At 43.6% G+C, this 16,824-nt stretch overlaps 1 protein-coding gene across 5 annotated transcripts in view; it reads left to right on the top strand.

Annotated features, from left to right (window-relative positions):
• LOC127637437 (IQ motif and SEC7 domain-containing protein 3-like) overlaps positions 1–16,824 on the top strand; it is a 339,913-nt gene that overhangs the window by 189,743 nt on the left and 133,346 nt on the right. For 3 of the 5 annotated variants that reach the window (XM_052118507.1, XM_052118504.1, XM_052118503.1), the window contains exon 3: positions 1,073–1,541. The exons of the other annotated variants lie outside the window; for them this stretch is intronic. In XM_052118507.1, the coding sequence (XP_051974467.1) occupies positions 1,073–1,541 (469 nt within the window). The remainder of the gene's footprint in view (positions 1–1,072; positions 1,542–16,824) is intronic. 5 annotated transcript variants of the gene reach the window in all.

Raw genomic sequence — 16,824 nt, 5'->3', positions numbered from 1 at the left:
ACATTAGGCGTTTTAAGTAAACTCGAACTGTACTTTTGTACAGCAAAACACAAGATGTGTACTGATTGAGAATGGCAATTTGAAAAGACAATTTCAGCCATCAGGACTTGCTGCCCATCCTCCCTGACTTTGCACAATGTCTGTGCAACGAGGCTCACTGGGGGAAACGCATACTTGCACAGCCCCCGAGTTCAGCTGTGCGCCAAGGCATCCACACCGAGGGGAGCCTCGGACAGGGAGTAATGAGAGGACTCTCGGGAGGTGAACAAGTCCACCTGCACCTCCCCAAATATCTCCCAAATCAGCTGGACTGCGTGTGGGTGGAGTCTCCACTCTCCTCTGAATGTTTCCTGTCATGAGAGCGCATCCGCTGCATGGTTGAGACACCCAGGAGGTGAGTGGCTCGCAGAGACTTCAACGTCTGCTGACTCCAAAGAAGGAGGCGGCAGGCGAGTTCTGAGACGAGTTGTGATAGTGTAGCTGATGGCACATTTAAATTGAACTGGGGGTTAGATTGCCCAATATAACCATCAGCACCATTGGTGCTGGTGCATACCCATCAGCTACACTATTTCACCCCTCTTGCAAATTTCATGCATAATATCACATCTTGTGGGTGTGGTCCTGTCTCAGTGGCAGGGCCAGGTAGGTTTGCGGAATGACACTGAATTAGGCTGAACCACTACATAGCTACTTTGTACAGCAAATCACACAGAGCAGCACTCATGAACAGCAGTAAAGAGCAGCAAACATACAACACTGATAGCTGCATGACTGTGTCTCCTGTCTGTGTGTGTCACATGTCGGGTGTCAAAGTCACTGTAGGTCCCACCCTCCCCTTCTGGTTGTCGGGTAACTCTCTGGGGTCCATCCTGGAATGGGCAGTAGGGGCTACTGACCCCAGACAATCACTTCATCTCTTTCTCTTTGCCCTGACGGGCACGGTTATGAGAGAAAAGGGAGGGAGAGATTGACGTTAACTCATCCCTGGGCCACAACCCCCCCCACCCCGATAAGGTCAAATGGTGCCTGGACTGCAGGCTGACTCTTCATTTTCTCCTCCTTTCTGCAGTGAAGAGCCACCCTCCCCTTCTCCGATTGCGACACCTTCACCTGAGGAGCCCATAGTTGCTGCATCGCCATTGCGTGGGGCAACTGCCACCAACACTGCTCAGCCTGAGGTCCTAGTTGAACCTCAGATTGTAGGGAGCACCATAAAAAGGTCTATCGATGGAGGAGGGGATGATGGATATCGAGGTAGTAAGCAGGAGATTGAGTGTTTGGAGATTGAGCAGGAAGAGGTGAAGGCACAAGAAACAGCAGAGGAGGAAGAAAACCCACATGTGCAACCACCACAACTGCAAGAGGATGAGAAGAAGGATATGGAGGAGCAAGAGAGGGAAGCCTCAAGTACGGGGAGTGCAGGAAGGATGCCAAGCTTGCATCATACTGCTTCACCAATTAGAATGCAGAGGAACCGAGCATGCAGCCACTCCACATCCTCCAACTATGAACTCTCGCTCGACCTCAAAAACAAGCAGGTAGGGAGCAAGGCAGTGTGCGATTGTGGTCTTTGGGACATGTGAGTGAGTGCTTCAGGCTCATGGGGATTGGTGGCTGGTGTGTTTCAGATGGCTTCTTTTTAAGTGTTATGTTTGAGGTTAAGTTGGTAAAGGGCGCTGGACCTTTCTGGAGTTCATCATTCATCCTCATTTCATACACATCCATCACCATCTCCAGCAACTTTCTAACCTATATCTAGGCCCACACAGAATCTGTGCTGATTGTGTTTTTTAATCTGCCGACTTCTAGATTTAAAGACCATCAAAATTGGAGTTTTGTGTCTTTTCTGTCTTACATCTGTCAAATTAAGACACTAATTCATAGCGATTATTTATATATACAATAATATAAAATCAATAAGCTATTTTACTACCAATGGAGCCAGAAGTGCCACTTCCATGTTTTTGCAAAATGCAGTCTGTAGTGGCAGTAAGCACAAATCCAGCTGTATGGGCGACAAATCGAAAACTGATTAAAAACAGGTTGATGGAGCATAACAGAATGGACACAAGGCATGTTTTTTAAAGTTTCAAACTACATTTTACCTAACTCATCAATCACAAGATCAACTATTAGTAGATATACGTACCAACGATACAGACCAAAAATATTGATGACTCGTTTCATGGGCTTGTCCAATTTGTTATCCAATAAAATGCTCTGTAGAATTAGAATGTTTTTTGGATTTGTCTTAAACTTAAGGCTACTCTATATTTTAAGTGAAGAAACAAGCCCCAATATGTCCCACTCCTACTTCCTGTTTTAATAGGAAACCCATCAACACAAACAGCCCACGTCAAGTGATTTCATGGGGTCTTTAAATATGGTAACATATTTAAAGTGAGCTGTATAGATTCCATGCTGGCCTACCTATCATTTGTATTTTGATGTGTGGGGACTGAATAGATGCTCTAGCTTTGTGCCAATCCTAGTGAGACGGCATTTTAAGCCATCACTGGCACGCTGCTGACATGAACGCTGTTCAAAAAGGTAGGCAGCAACATTATGCTGTTTTATATGCTAGGCAGCTTACTGGAACAGTTATATCTGGGGCTTCATTTAGAATACAAACATGTTTTGTCATTTTCTCGTTGAGTCATATTGCAGATTGAATTCCCCCATTGTTTTGCTCAAATGAATTATCTAATAGTATTATGTTTGCATTACAGAATGATCTGCTTTTAATATTACTAAAGGCCTTACACAATCAAATTCCTTTAAACCTTTTTTTACAGTGCAAATTCAGTAACCTTTAGGATTGTTGTTGTTTTTTTTTTAACTATGGACAGATAAAAAAAAGTTATATATAGATATAACAGTATATATCCATCCATCCATCCATCTTCTATAGTTGCTTGTCCTCTGCAGGGTCGTGGTATCAGTATATATAATTTCCTATAATAATATCATATATTTTTGCAATATACTGTCATTTTTTATATAATTTCTTTTATTATTTTTTTATAATGATAATAATAATTATTATTGTTTTGAGCTGGGACTACATGAATACTTTTTGTGGTGTTAATATACTGTAGCATTGATGAAACTGCACATGATTTCCATTTCCCAGCATGCTTTGCATGGACTGGATATGGAGGAAAAGTGTTGAAATTAAGTGTTATTTCATGAAATTTTGAGCAAGATAAGAATAGGAGGGGATTTGTTAATTTTTAGAGTTCTGTTACGTTTTGTATTTCAAAAGAATGTATGTTATGCTGGAGTTTTGGGGTGAAGAATTACGCTTTTGCTTAAATTAAGGATGGTCTTACACGTTCATATTTAATGCTGCTTAGCTCTATAAGCAGTTACTATTAAATTGATAATCCAACTGACTTATTCCTAATGAAAGACATATAATTAGATTTAAACATATTAATATTTTAAGCATACTTCAAATATTTAAATTAAAGGTGGAGTGAGTCATTTTAATCCAATACAATTTTTCCAATATCTCTTTACGGTCCGCTAACTCTCCGTTCTGTGTGCGCTGAAAAATAATCAGGTGTTTGTACACAGCCCTGGCTCTGTAAATGGGAAAATAGACATATTGGATCGAACCGATCCACATAACACTATTGTGCGTGCATGGATTTGGGGGGCTGAGCTTCTGAAGGAGCACTGAATGAAGTGGTGTGTTTGTTTGGCTGTTGAGTTTAAATATCAACAGTCTTTCTCAAGAATCACTTACTCCACCTTTAAGTAAAGGTAATAACTTAATTTTTTGAGTGACCCACATCACAGAAATACACAGTGCTACAGTAGGGTTCTAGAAGTAAACATTTTATTTATTTTATCCGTATAGAATTGAAAGTTGTACACATTATTGCTAAAAATCCAAGACAGACCTAACATAAGCTCTGAGATTGTTAAATGATGAGATAGTATGTTATGTAGCCTCTTAGAGCTGGTTGATTTGATTAAGGTTTAGAACTGTAAATTAAAGAATACTCTGAAATCCCTATGGAGAAAATGTATATGAAAAAAAAACTATAATGTTATAGATCTTTGCCTTTGCCTTCCATAGACGTATATGGATGTAACAGAGATTTGTGCGAGTGAATGCATATACTCAACTTCATAAGCACAAACACTGTGTGTCTGCATTATGCCATTGATTTTCTGTCTGCAGAGGTGTGAAATCTTTCCCAAGGCAGATAAGAGGACAGAGCCGGACACTGCGGATAACTGCTAGACAATACTTGTACAGTAGATTTATCCAAAACAACAGGGGATGCATTAAAACATGTACAACACAGAACATTAAGGGAAGTTTTGATATTGCTTTTGTTTTTTTAAAATATGAGAATATTATTTCATTTTAGGTTTGTTTCCTCTTTTGAAATTAACTTTCTAATAAAGTAATATTACAAAACGTTATTCAATTAGAGCAATAGTATCACATTCAGATCCTAAACCATTTGGACTAAGTCAGGGCTGGACGATAGGATTATGGACTGGGCAAGTGAGGCCAATGCCCTGGGGCTACAACTGTCAGGGACCACCATGTCTCCAAAGACGCGTGCCCAGGGGCCTTGCAGGACCATGATCCATCCCTTGCCTAGTTCATGAAACATGAGCAGCACAAATATATACAGTAAGTAAATCGTTCATGAAACCATACTTACTGAACTGAATGCAACAACGACCCAGGACCTCATCCATCTTTTGGAGAGATTTAGTGTCGCAATATATATTTGCGCTTAAATTTATTATATTTGTATTTTTTCATATCTATAGGTTTACCAGGATGCCTATGTATTTGTTTATTACAAGAAAAATGAGTAAAACTATATACTATATTTTGTAGTTTTATGTCTATTTAGACTCAATAAGTGCCTGAGAAAATGCATATGTGTAGCTCATTATGTATTTGACAGCCAGTTGCATCTTATAATATTTTATCGTGGGAGTAATAAATCTGCATAAATCTCTTTGATTAGTGAAAAATAAAACATCAAATATATAAAATAACATTTTGTCTTGAAAATGCTTTGAAAATTGTATACTGTCTGGGCATTTTGTACATCCATTTGGGATAGATATATGTGACGGGTTGCAGAAGACCCAATGTAATAATGTTTGGCAAAACGGCCATGCATTTAAGGGTGTAAAATAATTTCTGTTATTTAAAGTAACAGCTTCATTGTTTTATATGTTTTGCTATTATTCACACGTCATCATCAAAATGGTGTTAAAACTTTTAGCATTTTGTCATCCACCCTAAATTACCTTTAAACCAGCTGCACCAGCTGTGATTGGCTCAAACTCTTTGACAGCATACTTGCATTAGGTTATCTAATGCTTGTATGTGCTTGAAACATTAATGTTATGGCTTAGTTCACACGTAGCATCAATTTAACTTTTCCACCATTGTTACAACTCCTACATCTGAAAATTATTTACTAGCATTTCGGTGATGGGTCCGGTTCATATATGACTTCGGGGGGGGAGTACCTGTATGTATTATGTGCATCAGTTGTTCTATAACAATAAATAACAATATGCAATGTCTTTTTGTGTTTATGTATGTATTGTATTTAACATAGCTGGTGAGTAAGTCTATCCAGTCAGTAGATTGCTGTACTTTAGGAGTCTTTACATGTGCACACATTATTTGGCTTGCTGGATCCTCCTTCTATTTTCATTGCCTCTCATGATTAGGACTATATTGACTGGCTATCCTCACAACCCTTTGTAGAGAATTCTTTACCTCTCATAGAGTATTTGGTTTTCTGAAGTACCCTGGAAACTTCAAGAAAGCCAGATAACCGGCCTTAGAGTACTGATATCCTCATTGACATGCACAATTAAAATGGTACCACACAAATCCAAAAATCTCTCGTGTTAAGTCAGTGTTAGAGGGCTAGGTGAAAGAGGGAATTTAGGGCATGCTCGTTTCTCAGAGTTAACTAATTTCTTAGAGTAAAGGTGATTTCAATCGTACACTCATAACATGAAGTACAAAATAACAAGATCTTTATGTTGCTTATCATGTATACTAGCTAATCTAGACATTTTAACAAAGGCTGTTGTTTTTTATACATTTATTTCATTTTTAATATATGAAATATAATGCTTAAAAAAACAATAATTATGCCCCCTGGCCATACGTAAATTTTCCTTAAAAAATACGTAAAATGTCCTGTAACAGCCCAAATAGAGACTGTCTGACAGGTTGTGATGAGGAGGAGTGCCAGGTTGGGCTGTTAGGATGGACACCTGGTGCTGAGTTACCACAATCAGCTGGGAGAGGGTTAAAGAGTAGCTGGAGATGCCAGTTCGAGACAGGAGGAGGTGCACACAATCGCCAAACATGTGTATTCTGCCTGTTGGACTGAAAAGTCAGCAGAATGAGAGAGCAAACGGAGCTGTGTGTGTTATGTTTTTGTTATGCTGAAATGCAGTTTCATTTTGAGTTGAATTAAAAGTCTTTTGGTTGTAAACCCGGTTCCCACTTCCTCCTTTAAGTTGAGCAAGAGATCTGTCTGCCACAGTATAAGGGTGGGCAAGCTGGTTATACATGGTTATAAAACATTACCATGACACTAGCCATAGTGAATACTGTATAGAAATTCCCATCTACACCGCAGTGGGGAAAAGAGTTCAGTATAGTCATTGACCAACAAATTAAAGTAATGCCACTAGCCAACAGGGTAGTAAAACATTAAAACATAGCTCTTCACCCTTAAAAGAGTCAAGGAACAGCCATACATAGACCAACAAGCATGAAAGGTTACTACCTAAGCTCTGAGAGTGGCCAAAACATTTGGACCAAGCCGGGTCAAAATTCTAATCAAGAATCAAGGACTGACAGGGTCTGAAGGTCTGCACCATGTTTGACTCAAGGCAAAGTAAATAGCAGTGTGGTCTTCAGAGAGAGTACGTGCAAGCTTACAGCATCAAGTGGCTCAAACCCTTAAGCACATTCAGTACAAGCACCAATAGCAGTACAATAGTGGGGTGAGAGGGTCTCAGCCATCTTGCTCCTTGCAAGTGAAGTCAGTTTTATTTGCCTTTCACAACACACATCGTTTCAAAGCAGCTTTACAGAAGATCAGGCATTAACAGATGATAAAACTGTAATGTCTATAATGTCGATGAATCATCATTGTGTAATTATATAAAATACGATTGTTAATCGTGTTTAAAAATAAGTAATTAAATAATAATTGTATTAATAACCCCAGTGAGCAAGCTGAAAGCGACAGTGGCAAGGAACACAAAACTCCATGAGATGTTGATTAATGGAGAAAAATAACCTTTGGAGAAACCAGACTCATTGTGGGAGCCAGTTCCCCTCTGGCTAACATCATGAATATAATGTAAATATTACTTATGTATATTTAAAGTCATGGTTTAAAATTATTAAACTAAGTAAGTGTTAAGGGTTAGTGTTTAAACATCGATTTTGTTTGAACTGTAAGATTAATGACCAATGTCTTTGAAGTCCATCCTGGATTAACTGCAGAAGTTCACATAGATGCAATTGTCCTTGTTAATTGGCTGATGAAGGCTTTTGTTGGCAATTGTTAGTCTATGCATTCCATTTCAAGATCGTAGTCCATCAATAGACCGAGGTGATGCAGGCAGAGATCAGGGATGTGAAATGCAGTTCAACCTGGCCGGTAATTTTGGTGAGGTTCGGTGTGGTCCATCCGAAATCCAAGGTTCAGACAATGGCATATGAAAGTATCCCATGTCTTATGGTTGGAGTTGGCATCAGTTCATCCTCTGAAGTCCATCATAATAGACTGAAGTGATGTTTGACTGGCACCGGCTGCATTTAGTCATCTTCATTCAGCGACCCGTAGCAGTGGAGTCCAACAGGAAGCAGGAATGGTGCTGGATCCAGCCGGTTCTGGTGATCTTGCAAGAATTTAATGCCCACCCACCACCCAAAGGGGCCTGACCCACTGCTACAGCTGCAACATACACTTTGAGCATGGATGAAGTGAGTCCTGCATCTAAAAGTTCTTGCAAAAATTTAAGCATTGTATGCACAGGGCAATGCTCTGGGTCCTTACTTACCTCGGGAGGAATACCAGCCAACGAAAACTCACCATTTGAAGGCATAGTCACCTTGTTGAGGTGGCTCTGGCCTGCAATATTGTTGCAAGCACTGGCTGCGACTAACCATCTGTGTTAGCCAAGCCCCATTCAGGGGCCAGACATGAATTTCCACAGCTCTGGCCGAGGATGCCAGATTGTGCCTCTTGCCTGCAGGTGCAGATCTCTCCTCAGAGAAATTGCCCATGGGAAGGGCATTTAACAGCTCTACCAGCTTCAGGAACCAGGGGCGGTTGGGCTAGTTCAGTGCAACCAACAGAGTTTATCTGTCATCCCAAACCTTGCACAGCATTTGGTATAGCAAGTGGACAGAAGGGAACACATATTTTACTTTTGCTGGCCAGCTGTGAGCCAGGGCGCTGTACATATCTCCCTAATGAAAACCTAGTGACAAAATATCCCTGACATCATCACCCCCACCGAATGTTAACAATAGCAGTGCACCGGATTGAGCTGCAAATCACTATGGGTGCACTGAATAGGTGAAGCCATTTGAGATGGAGAAGAGGAGAGATGCAGGCAAATTATCTTCAATTTGCCATGCTCTGTATCCAGTTTTGCTATATATAGGGAGGAGAGGGGACCGGCTTCATCTTTCCTAGTGAGCAAGGCGAGATCAAAGTGTTCTGAGTTTTATGCGCTCTCAATGGACACAATCAATCTCAATGAGCGCTGCGTGCCTGACAAAAATAAACATAATCGATATAGCACCCCCCTCATCATAAACTCTGGGATACGTGATTGTATCATGCATGTCAGCATGCAGATCATCATGGCTGTACTCAACAGGCGAAACCGCTTAAGATGGAGAAGAGTCGCAAGGCCCAAGCCGGCGACAAATCATCCTCAAACTCTCTTTGCTGTTTATCTTGACCTTACGTGCCTACTTGTATGGTCCCTCAAGAGCCGCAGAAGGAGTATTGCAGGAGGAGAGGGGATCGACTTTGGCTTTCAGAATGAAAACTCAGCGAGCGCTGTGCCATCTTGGGTTTAGCCCAGGCAATAACAGTACTCGTACTGACAGGCTAATCCTTTTGATGTAGAGGAGAGGAGGCACGAGAGCCTGGAATGGCATCATATCCTTTTAAAAATATCCATGCTCTTTTCCCCATCCTCATGTGCCTGCCTCGTGTGGTTCCTCGGAAGCTGCAGAAGGAATATAGTGGGCCAAGAGGGGAACAGCTTCGGCTTTCAGAATAAAAGTGAGCCAAGAACAAAGCGTCTTGATTTTCACGCATTCACAGTGAATGCAATCAGTTTCAACGAGTGTGCTTATATAAAACAGATCTCATTCCTATCAGACAGAGGGAAATATCGCACATTTTTTCATGTGATTGTGGACACATTTGCAAAATGTCATCTTTATATAAGATTAGTTTAGCAGCTTTTATTGTCTTTTCACTAAAAGAAACACGCAATAAAACACAATGCATCAAACACGGAAGTGTTAATAGGATACGCTGTTCTTTGGAGCACAAGCAGGGAGGTAGAGATAATCCACTCACTGATTTATTTGAAAGAGAACTAAGGTTATTTATATTCTAAAATAATATTATTTATATTAAATACATTTAAAGCATGAATTATGTTTATATTTATGTCTATTTGCTTGACAGCTAATGGCCGTGTGCCATGTAACAACTAATTGTAAGGGAGAAATGTGTGCTGCTGAATGTATGACTTAAGTGCAACAATGAAAAAGTAAGAAATATAGACATTATTTTGAATTTGTTTATCAGAAAAGTGTTTTAGAAAGTAACTCAAACGTAAAGTAATTATTAATCTGATTACTTCAATGAAATATATATATATTTTTTACTTTCCCAACAGTGATAAGGTCACATGAAATCTTGTGCACAGTCAATAGAAAACAAGACACTTACTGTCATGAGGATGGTAGAGTGACTCATTGATGTGCATTTGATTTACACAAAAGCATAAAATATAAGCTTACCTATAACTTTAAGACTATTAACTGATTTTTTTTTTTTTTAGCAGATGTGCATACATGTCCCTCAGGAAATGCAAATCTTTCCAGCAAATGTTTCTTTTTTATTACATTTTTCCACATAAACCATGAACACGCATCATCTAATCAGATTTTAGAGTTGGAACTATCCTGACTGACAAGGCTGATGAGCTGAGCAAAATGCCGTGAGGCATGATCCACTGTCAGCAAAGTCAGCTCCCTCAGAGTGTGTCTCAGTGCTGATAATCTGGTTTTAGTGACTCCAGACACGATCTCTCAGAGGCTGATGGCTCCACTGATAACTGCTTCTGCACCTCCTCTGTGTAATTGCCTCATTATGCTAATGAAGGCATGCCTAACCTCCCAATGATACTTTTGATTATCCTGTTTATGCTGATGGCCTCATAAATATACATGTATCTTTGAGACACAAATCAATGCAAATGCCAAGCACCAAATATGAGCAGATATGTGACAGGATGCAACTAAGTTCAATTGAGCCAATGAGATTGTGTTTATGGAGTATCCTTTTCTAGTGGTGTTTTTAGATTGCAAAGTCATGTAAAATTTTATTTAATGAAAAAAGGCAGCTTTGGACAGCTATTTTGTTTATAAAACTTTTCGTTAGTGAATACAATCCTCAATATACTACTTTTAATTCTTCAGAGATTGGTAAATAATAATACATATTTAAAAAAATTTATTTTAGGATTTCTAATTTGCACAGCATCAGAGACATTATAAGGTGATTTGAGCTAAAGAAGCACAACTTATATACCATTGTCTATTGCGTATTTGAAATATATTAATAGCCGCATTTCCACTATTTAGCCAAATGAGGGCATGCAACTTCAGTCTCCTCCATGTTCATTTCTAGGCTTAACTTGTCTCAATTTGAGCTTCCCTTTTTGCTTGTGAAATGGGCAGGGTGTGTGATGTTGGCACCAGGGCAGCACCAGTATCAAGAGTGGATTTTAGGGTAACCCTGTGGGGCTATTGGCCTGATGGTGGGAATGAAGATCGATTTTGGTCTCCCGGATCGAGGTCTGGGGTAATTGGCCCCAGCTGACCAGTTGATAGCCCCGGTTCTCACTGGCTTTGTTTTTACAGTACAGTTTCTATCAAAATAGAAATAAATAAAACAAAAACAGTACAGTAGCCATAACCCATGTATTCAAATATTTACTATATTATATACAGTATTGGTTTTTTTATGATAAGAAATCAAAAATCTAATTCTTAAAAAAAAATACTTTTAATAATAATAATAATAATAATAATTCCTTACATTTATATAGCACTTTTCTAGGCACTCAAAGCGCTTTACATAGCATAGGGATGATGCGACGGCAGCCATAGTGTGCCAGAACGCCCACCACAACAGCTATTGTTGGGGAGGAGAGAGTAGAGTGATGTAGCCAATTCAGGGATGGGGATTAATACGAGGCCATGATAGATAGGGGCCAATGGGGGGAATTTGGCCAGGACACCAGGGTTACATTCCTACTCTTTATGAGAAGTGTTCTGGGACTTTTTTAATGACCACAGAGAGTCAGGACCTCGGTTTAACATCTCATCCGAAGGACTGTGCCTTTTTACAGTATAGTGTCCCCATCACTATATTAGGACCCACACAGACACAGGGTGAGCACCCCCTGCTGGCCTCCCTAATACCACCCTCTGTGCACGTGACCCTGACTGTGCAGTGTCACATGAAAAAATAACTATTTATTTTTAATTCTATTTTATTTTTTTCTGAAATTACGTGTTTTACCTTTTATTTTATGAATTCCATGTTTTAAAGTTTCAAAAACGTCATCATCGGAAAAAAAATTCTGATCAATTAATTAATAGCTCTTTATTTTAATGAAAACAGAACCCTTACTTTTTAACATAGTATGCATTATTTTTATCAAATAAAGTGTTTCTATACAATTCTCAGTTCCCCGTCTGTCGCTCACTTCGACGTTGTGTCAAAAAAGCGACACTAGGGGTCTCTCTTGAGCGCCAAATATACCTCTGATCTATGAAAAAAGGCCAATGAGAAGTTGGCAGACAAAATTTGCATGTCCCGCCCCCTGACATACGGGTATAAAGGCGGGGAAATACGTCTGTTTCATTCAGAAGTTTTCTTTGGAGCCGATGGTCGTGTATACAGCGAGCTGCGAGTCACACACACCTGTTCCTCTTACCTCTGGTGATCTGCTTTTGGATCTACAGCGCACTTCAGCAGCTTTCTCCTTCTCTGCACGGCAGTGCAGTTTGACCCTGGGCGCTTCGACAGCGCAAACTAAAAGAGATTATAAAAGAATGATTTTCTTTAAGAGTATTTTCCTCTAAAAGAGCAATACAAAGCGGCATTGAATGTCCTTTTTAGGATGCGTCTTTATAAAGATGCCTTTCCGCAATTGTGTAGTTCCTGGATGCAGTAGAGTGCTCTTCGCTTCAGACGACCACAGGCGCTGTCCCGTGTGTCTGGGCTGCGATCACATCGAGGCAGCATTTGTGGATGGTTCATGTTCTCACTGCGACAACATGACCATGGCAATGTTGTGGTCGCGGCTTTCCTTCAACCGAAGGAACGCCACTCCAGCCGCCCCCCCATGTCGCTCCTTCTTCCCACGGGATTGAGGACGACGCAGCTGGCGATGGAGGCAATCTGGGGATGGCAGCGGGCTCGGTTTCGCCGGGTACACCCCCATGAACCATCCGCCCCCCAGCACGCTCGTTGACTTCCGTCCGGGCTCGAGGCAACAGCGGCTCGCCTCACAGCCAGCCTGCCTATCCTCTGGAGCCCCCCGAGCTGGATCAGCTCGCCGCTGCATCGGTTGAGTGGTCCGGCATCTGACGCGGATGACTCGTCTGGGCTGCTGCCTTCGGGCCAGCATGCCAAGCTGAGGCTGATGCCCAGATGTCCAACATGCTTGCCCGGGCCACCGCCAGCGTGGGGCTGCACTGGAACCCTCCGTCCTCCCCACAGCCGTCGTGGCTGGATGATTGGTTCCTTGGGTCTGGGTGCCGTTCACAGCTGAACCCCCCCCACCCTTTCTTCCCGGAGGTGCATGATGAGCTGACGACTGCAAGGAGAGCACCCCTCTCCACTCGTCACAAAGCCCCTCACTCATCCGCTCTCACTACCCTTGACGGCGGAGCGGCCCACGGGTACACGCCGATTCCCCAGGTGGATAGGGCAGTTGCGATCCACCTATGCCCCGAGAACGGTGCTGTAAGGGTGTTAATGGAAAGGAGGAGGCGAGAACCGGCTTGTCAATATAAATAATCATTTAATGAAAACTTAAACCAAAATATAAATACACACATGACGGACATCTCTCGGGGCTGTGGTACTCACATTCTCAATAAAAGAGCTATTTCCTTTGTCTCTGGGTCACCTGGCCCGCAAATGCCATTCTCACAGCACTCTGCCGCCACACATCAACAGTCCTGGCATGCTGGATGCGGACCCCCCGCCTTCAGCCCCACGACTGTTCCCCGGCTAGCCGGTTCTGACGAGTCTAGAGGATGCCTCCACCAGACCTCCTCCTCAGTCACTAACCCGCCCCCTGCCGGGTGTGCGGAGCATGCCTCCAAATTGGGTTTTGGCACCGTATGCAAAGGGCACGCATCCACGGGCCATTGGAAAGAGGCCCCGCTGTGCTGGCACATCAACTGCCTAGAGTTGTTAACTGTATTCTTTGCCCTGCGGAGGTTTATCCCGCTGTTTCAGGGCAAACACGTCTTGATCAGATCAGACAGCACCGCTGCGGAAGGGTACATAAATCGCCAAGGCGGCGTACGCTCCCGCCACATGTCACAACTCGCCCGTCGTCTCCTCCTTTGGAGCCAGCTCAACTCAAGTCGCTGCGTGTCACTCACATCCCCGGCAACCTCAATGTGGTGGCGGACACGCTATCACGACAATGCTTGCCCAGTGGAGAGTGGAGGCTTCAACCCCAGTCGGTCCAGCTGATTTGGGAATGGTTCGGCAAGGCTCAGGTAGACCTGTTCGCCTCCCAAGAGACCTCCCACTGCACGCTCTGGTATGCCCGAACAGAGGCTCCCCTCGGAGCAGACGCACTGGCACACAGCTAGAACACAGTTGGCACTAGGGGCTGCGCAAGTACGCATTTGCCCCAGTGAGCCTTCTTGCACAGATGCTGTGCAAGGTCAGGGAGGATGAGGAACAAGTCACTCTAGTGGCTCCCTATTGGCCATCCCGGGCCTTCTCGGACCTCGTACTCTTCGTGACAGCCCCTCCCTGGCAAATTCCCCTAAGGAAAGTCCTTCTATCTCAGGGACAGGGCACGCTCTGGCATCCGCACCCAGACCTCTGGAACCTCCACATCTGGCCCCTGGACGTGACGCAGAAGATCTAGCTGATCTACCACCTGCTGTCGTAGACACGATCAACCAAGCCAGAGCCCCTTCTAACAGGCAACTTTACGGCCTAAAGTGGCACTTGTTCACGAATTGGTGTTCTTCTCGGGCCGAAGACCCACAAAGATGTGCAGTCAGGTCAGTGCTCTCATTTCTGCAGGAGATGTTGGAGGGGAGGCTGTCCCCGTCCACCTTGAAGGTTTATGTAGCTGCTATCACAGCCCACCACGACTCAGAAGACGACAAGTCTTTGGGTAAGCATGACTTGATTATCAGGTTCCTAAGAGGTGCCTGGAGGTTAAATCCCTCCTGGCCAAGCCTGTTCCCCTCCTGGGATCTCTCAGTGGTCCTCTCGGGCCTTCAGAGACCCCCCTTCGAGCCGCTAGAATCAGTTGGACTCAGGACCCTCTCCCTATAGACGGCCCTGCTGATCGTGCTCGCCTCCATCAAGAGGGTCGTGGACCTGCAAGCATTCTCTGTCAGCGACACTTGCCTGGATTTCGGTCCGGCAGACACACATGTGATACTAAGACCACGGCCGGGCTACGTGCCCAAGGTTCCTACCACGCCCTTCAGAGATCAGGTATTGAACCTGCAAGCGCTGCCCCGGGAGGAGGCTGACCCAGCCCTTTCATTGCTGTGTCCGGTACGTGCTTTGCGTACCTACTTGTACCGCACGCAGACCTTTAGACGTTCTGAGCAGCTCTTTGTCTGCTTTGGTGGACAGCGGAAAGGGAACGCTGTCTCCAAACAGAGGCTCTCCCACTGGGTGGTGGACGCCATTGCATTGGTCTATTGCACCCAGGCCGTGCCCCCCCCTTGCGGGTCCGAGCACACTCAACAAGGAGTGTTGCATCCTCATGGACACTGGCCAGAGGCACCTCTCTGGCAGACATATGCAGAGCAGCGGGTTGGGCAACACCTAATAACTTTGCGAGATTTTACAATCTCAGGATAGAGTCAGTTTCGTCCCGTGTTTTGTCAGGTCCGAGCCAGTAGAACTCGGTAACACGCTAACGGACTGACTGGGTGGATCGCTTGCACCTAGCGCCCTTTCCCTCGGTTGAGGTAAAACTGTGTCCTTTTTCTCCCAGGCTCCCTCGGCTCCCTGGATGACTCGTCCCTAGCCCTCTGGGTCCGCAATTCAGCGGAGGAATTCACCGACCCAATCTGCAGCGGGTACTCAGATCTACCCTGTACTGGAATAGGTGCTCCACAGGTCAGGGCTCCTATGTGGACTTTCGCCCTGTATGTATTTTCCACGGTACGGTCCCCTTACGAGCGGACCCGCGTCTCCCTTGGGCATTTCCCACTGCCCCCCGGTCGCCGTGTCTGTAGCAACTCCTCCCTCCAAAAAGGTGGGATCTACCACCGCGGCACTTCCCACATGTGACCTAAAAGCCCATTTGGTGTATGTCACCACACTTATCTCCCCCTCTCTGGGCAGGTGTGGTCTCCGCAGGGTCTTTTCCTCCTGAAAGAATAGGAAACTGGGTAAGACCCCCTTCCCCGATGCGTGTAAGGGCCCCAGCCGTTGACTCTATGCGAGAAACATAGAGAGAAAAGAGGCCCAGCTAGGCTTGGCCCATTCCCATGTTGGCAAGCATCGCCTTGTTCCCTTGTCTAGGGTAACTATAAGGATTCTGACGACTTTATGGGGCATCGGAGAAGGGTACGTGCAGTCTGATACAGCTGGTCGTTTTGGCATGTCAAGTACCTGCCCGCTCCTGTGTCAGCAGTACACGTACACGCTCAGCGTGTGATTTAAATTGGACCCCTAGTGTCGCTTCTTCGACACAACGTTGAAGTGAGCGACAGACAGAGAATGTCTCGGTTACGGATGTAACCTCCGTTCCCTGATGGAGGGAACGAGACGTTGTGTCCTCCCGGCCACATCGCTGAGCCGAGCCACTGTTGTAGGGCCGGACCATTTCCGGCTCCTCAGAAAAATCCTGAATGAAACAGACGTATTTCCCCTCCTTTATACCCGTATGTCCGGGGGCGGGACATGCAAACATTTTCGACACAACGTCTCATTCCCTCCAACAGAGAACGGAGGTTACACCCGTAACCTAGACGTTTTTTTTGTCAAATACAACATTAATATTAATAAAAGCATTGGCAAAACCTTTATTTATTTATTTTTCATTGTATTTCAGGAAAATTGCACTCTTGATTATGAAATATTGCTTAAATATAGCGTAATTGTTATTATTATTATTGTTGTTGTTATTATGTATTACCACATTGAACATTACATTTTACTTTATAGTTCTGTTGCAATTTCCAATTTCACGCATCTAGTTAAACTGAAGTTTAATTTTGGAAGGAACCCCAAACTAAGC

Source organism: Xyrauchen texanus, chromosome 45 (genome assembly GCF_025860055.1).
Source record: "Xyrauchen texanus isolate HMW12.3.18 chromosome 45, RBS_HiC_50CHRs, whole genome shotgun sequence".
NCBI lineage: Eukaryota > Metazoa > Chordata > Actinopteri > Cypriniformes > Catostomidae > Xyrauchen > Xyrauchen texanus.
The sequence above is the reverse complement of the archived record's forward strand: the minus strand, read 5'-3'. Positions and strand labels throughout refer to the sequence as shown.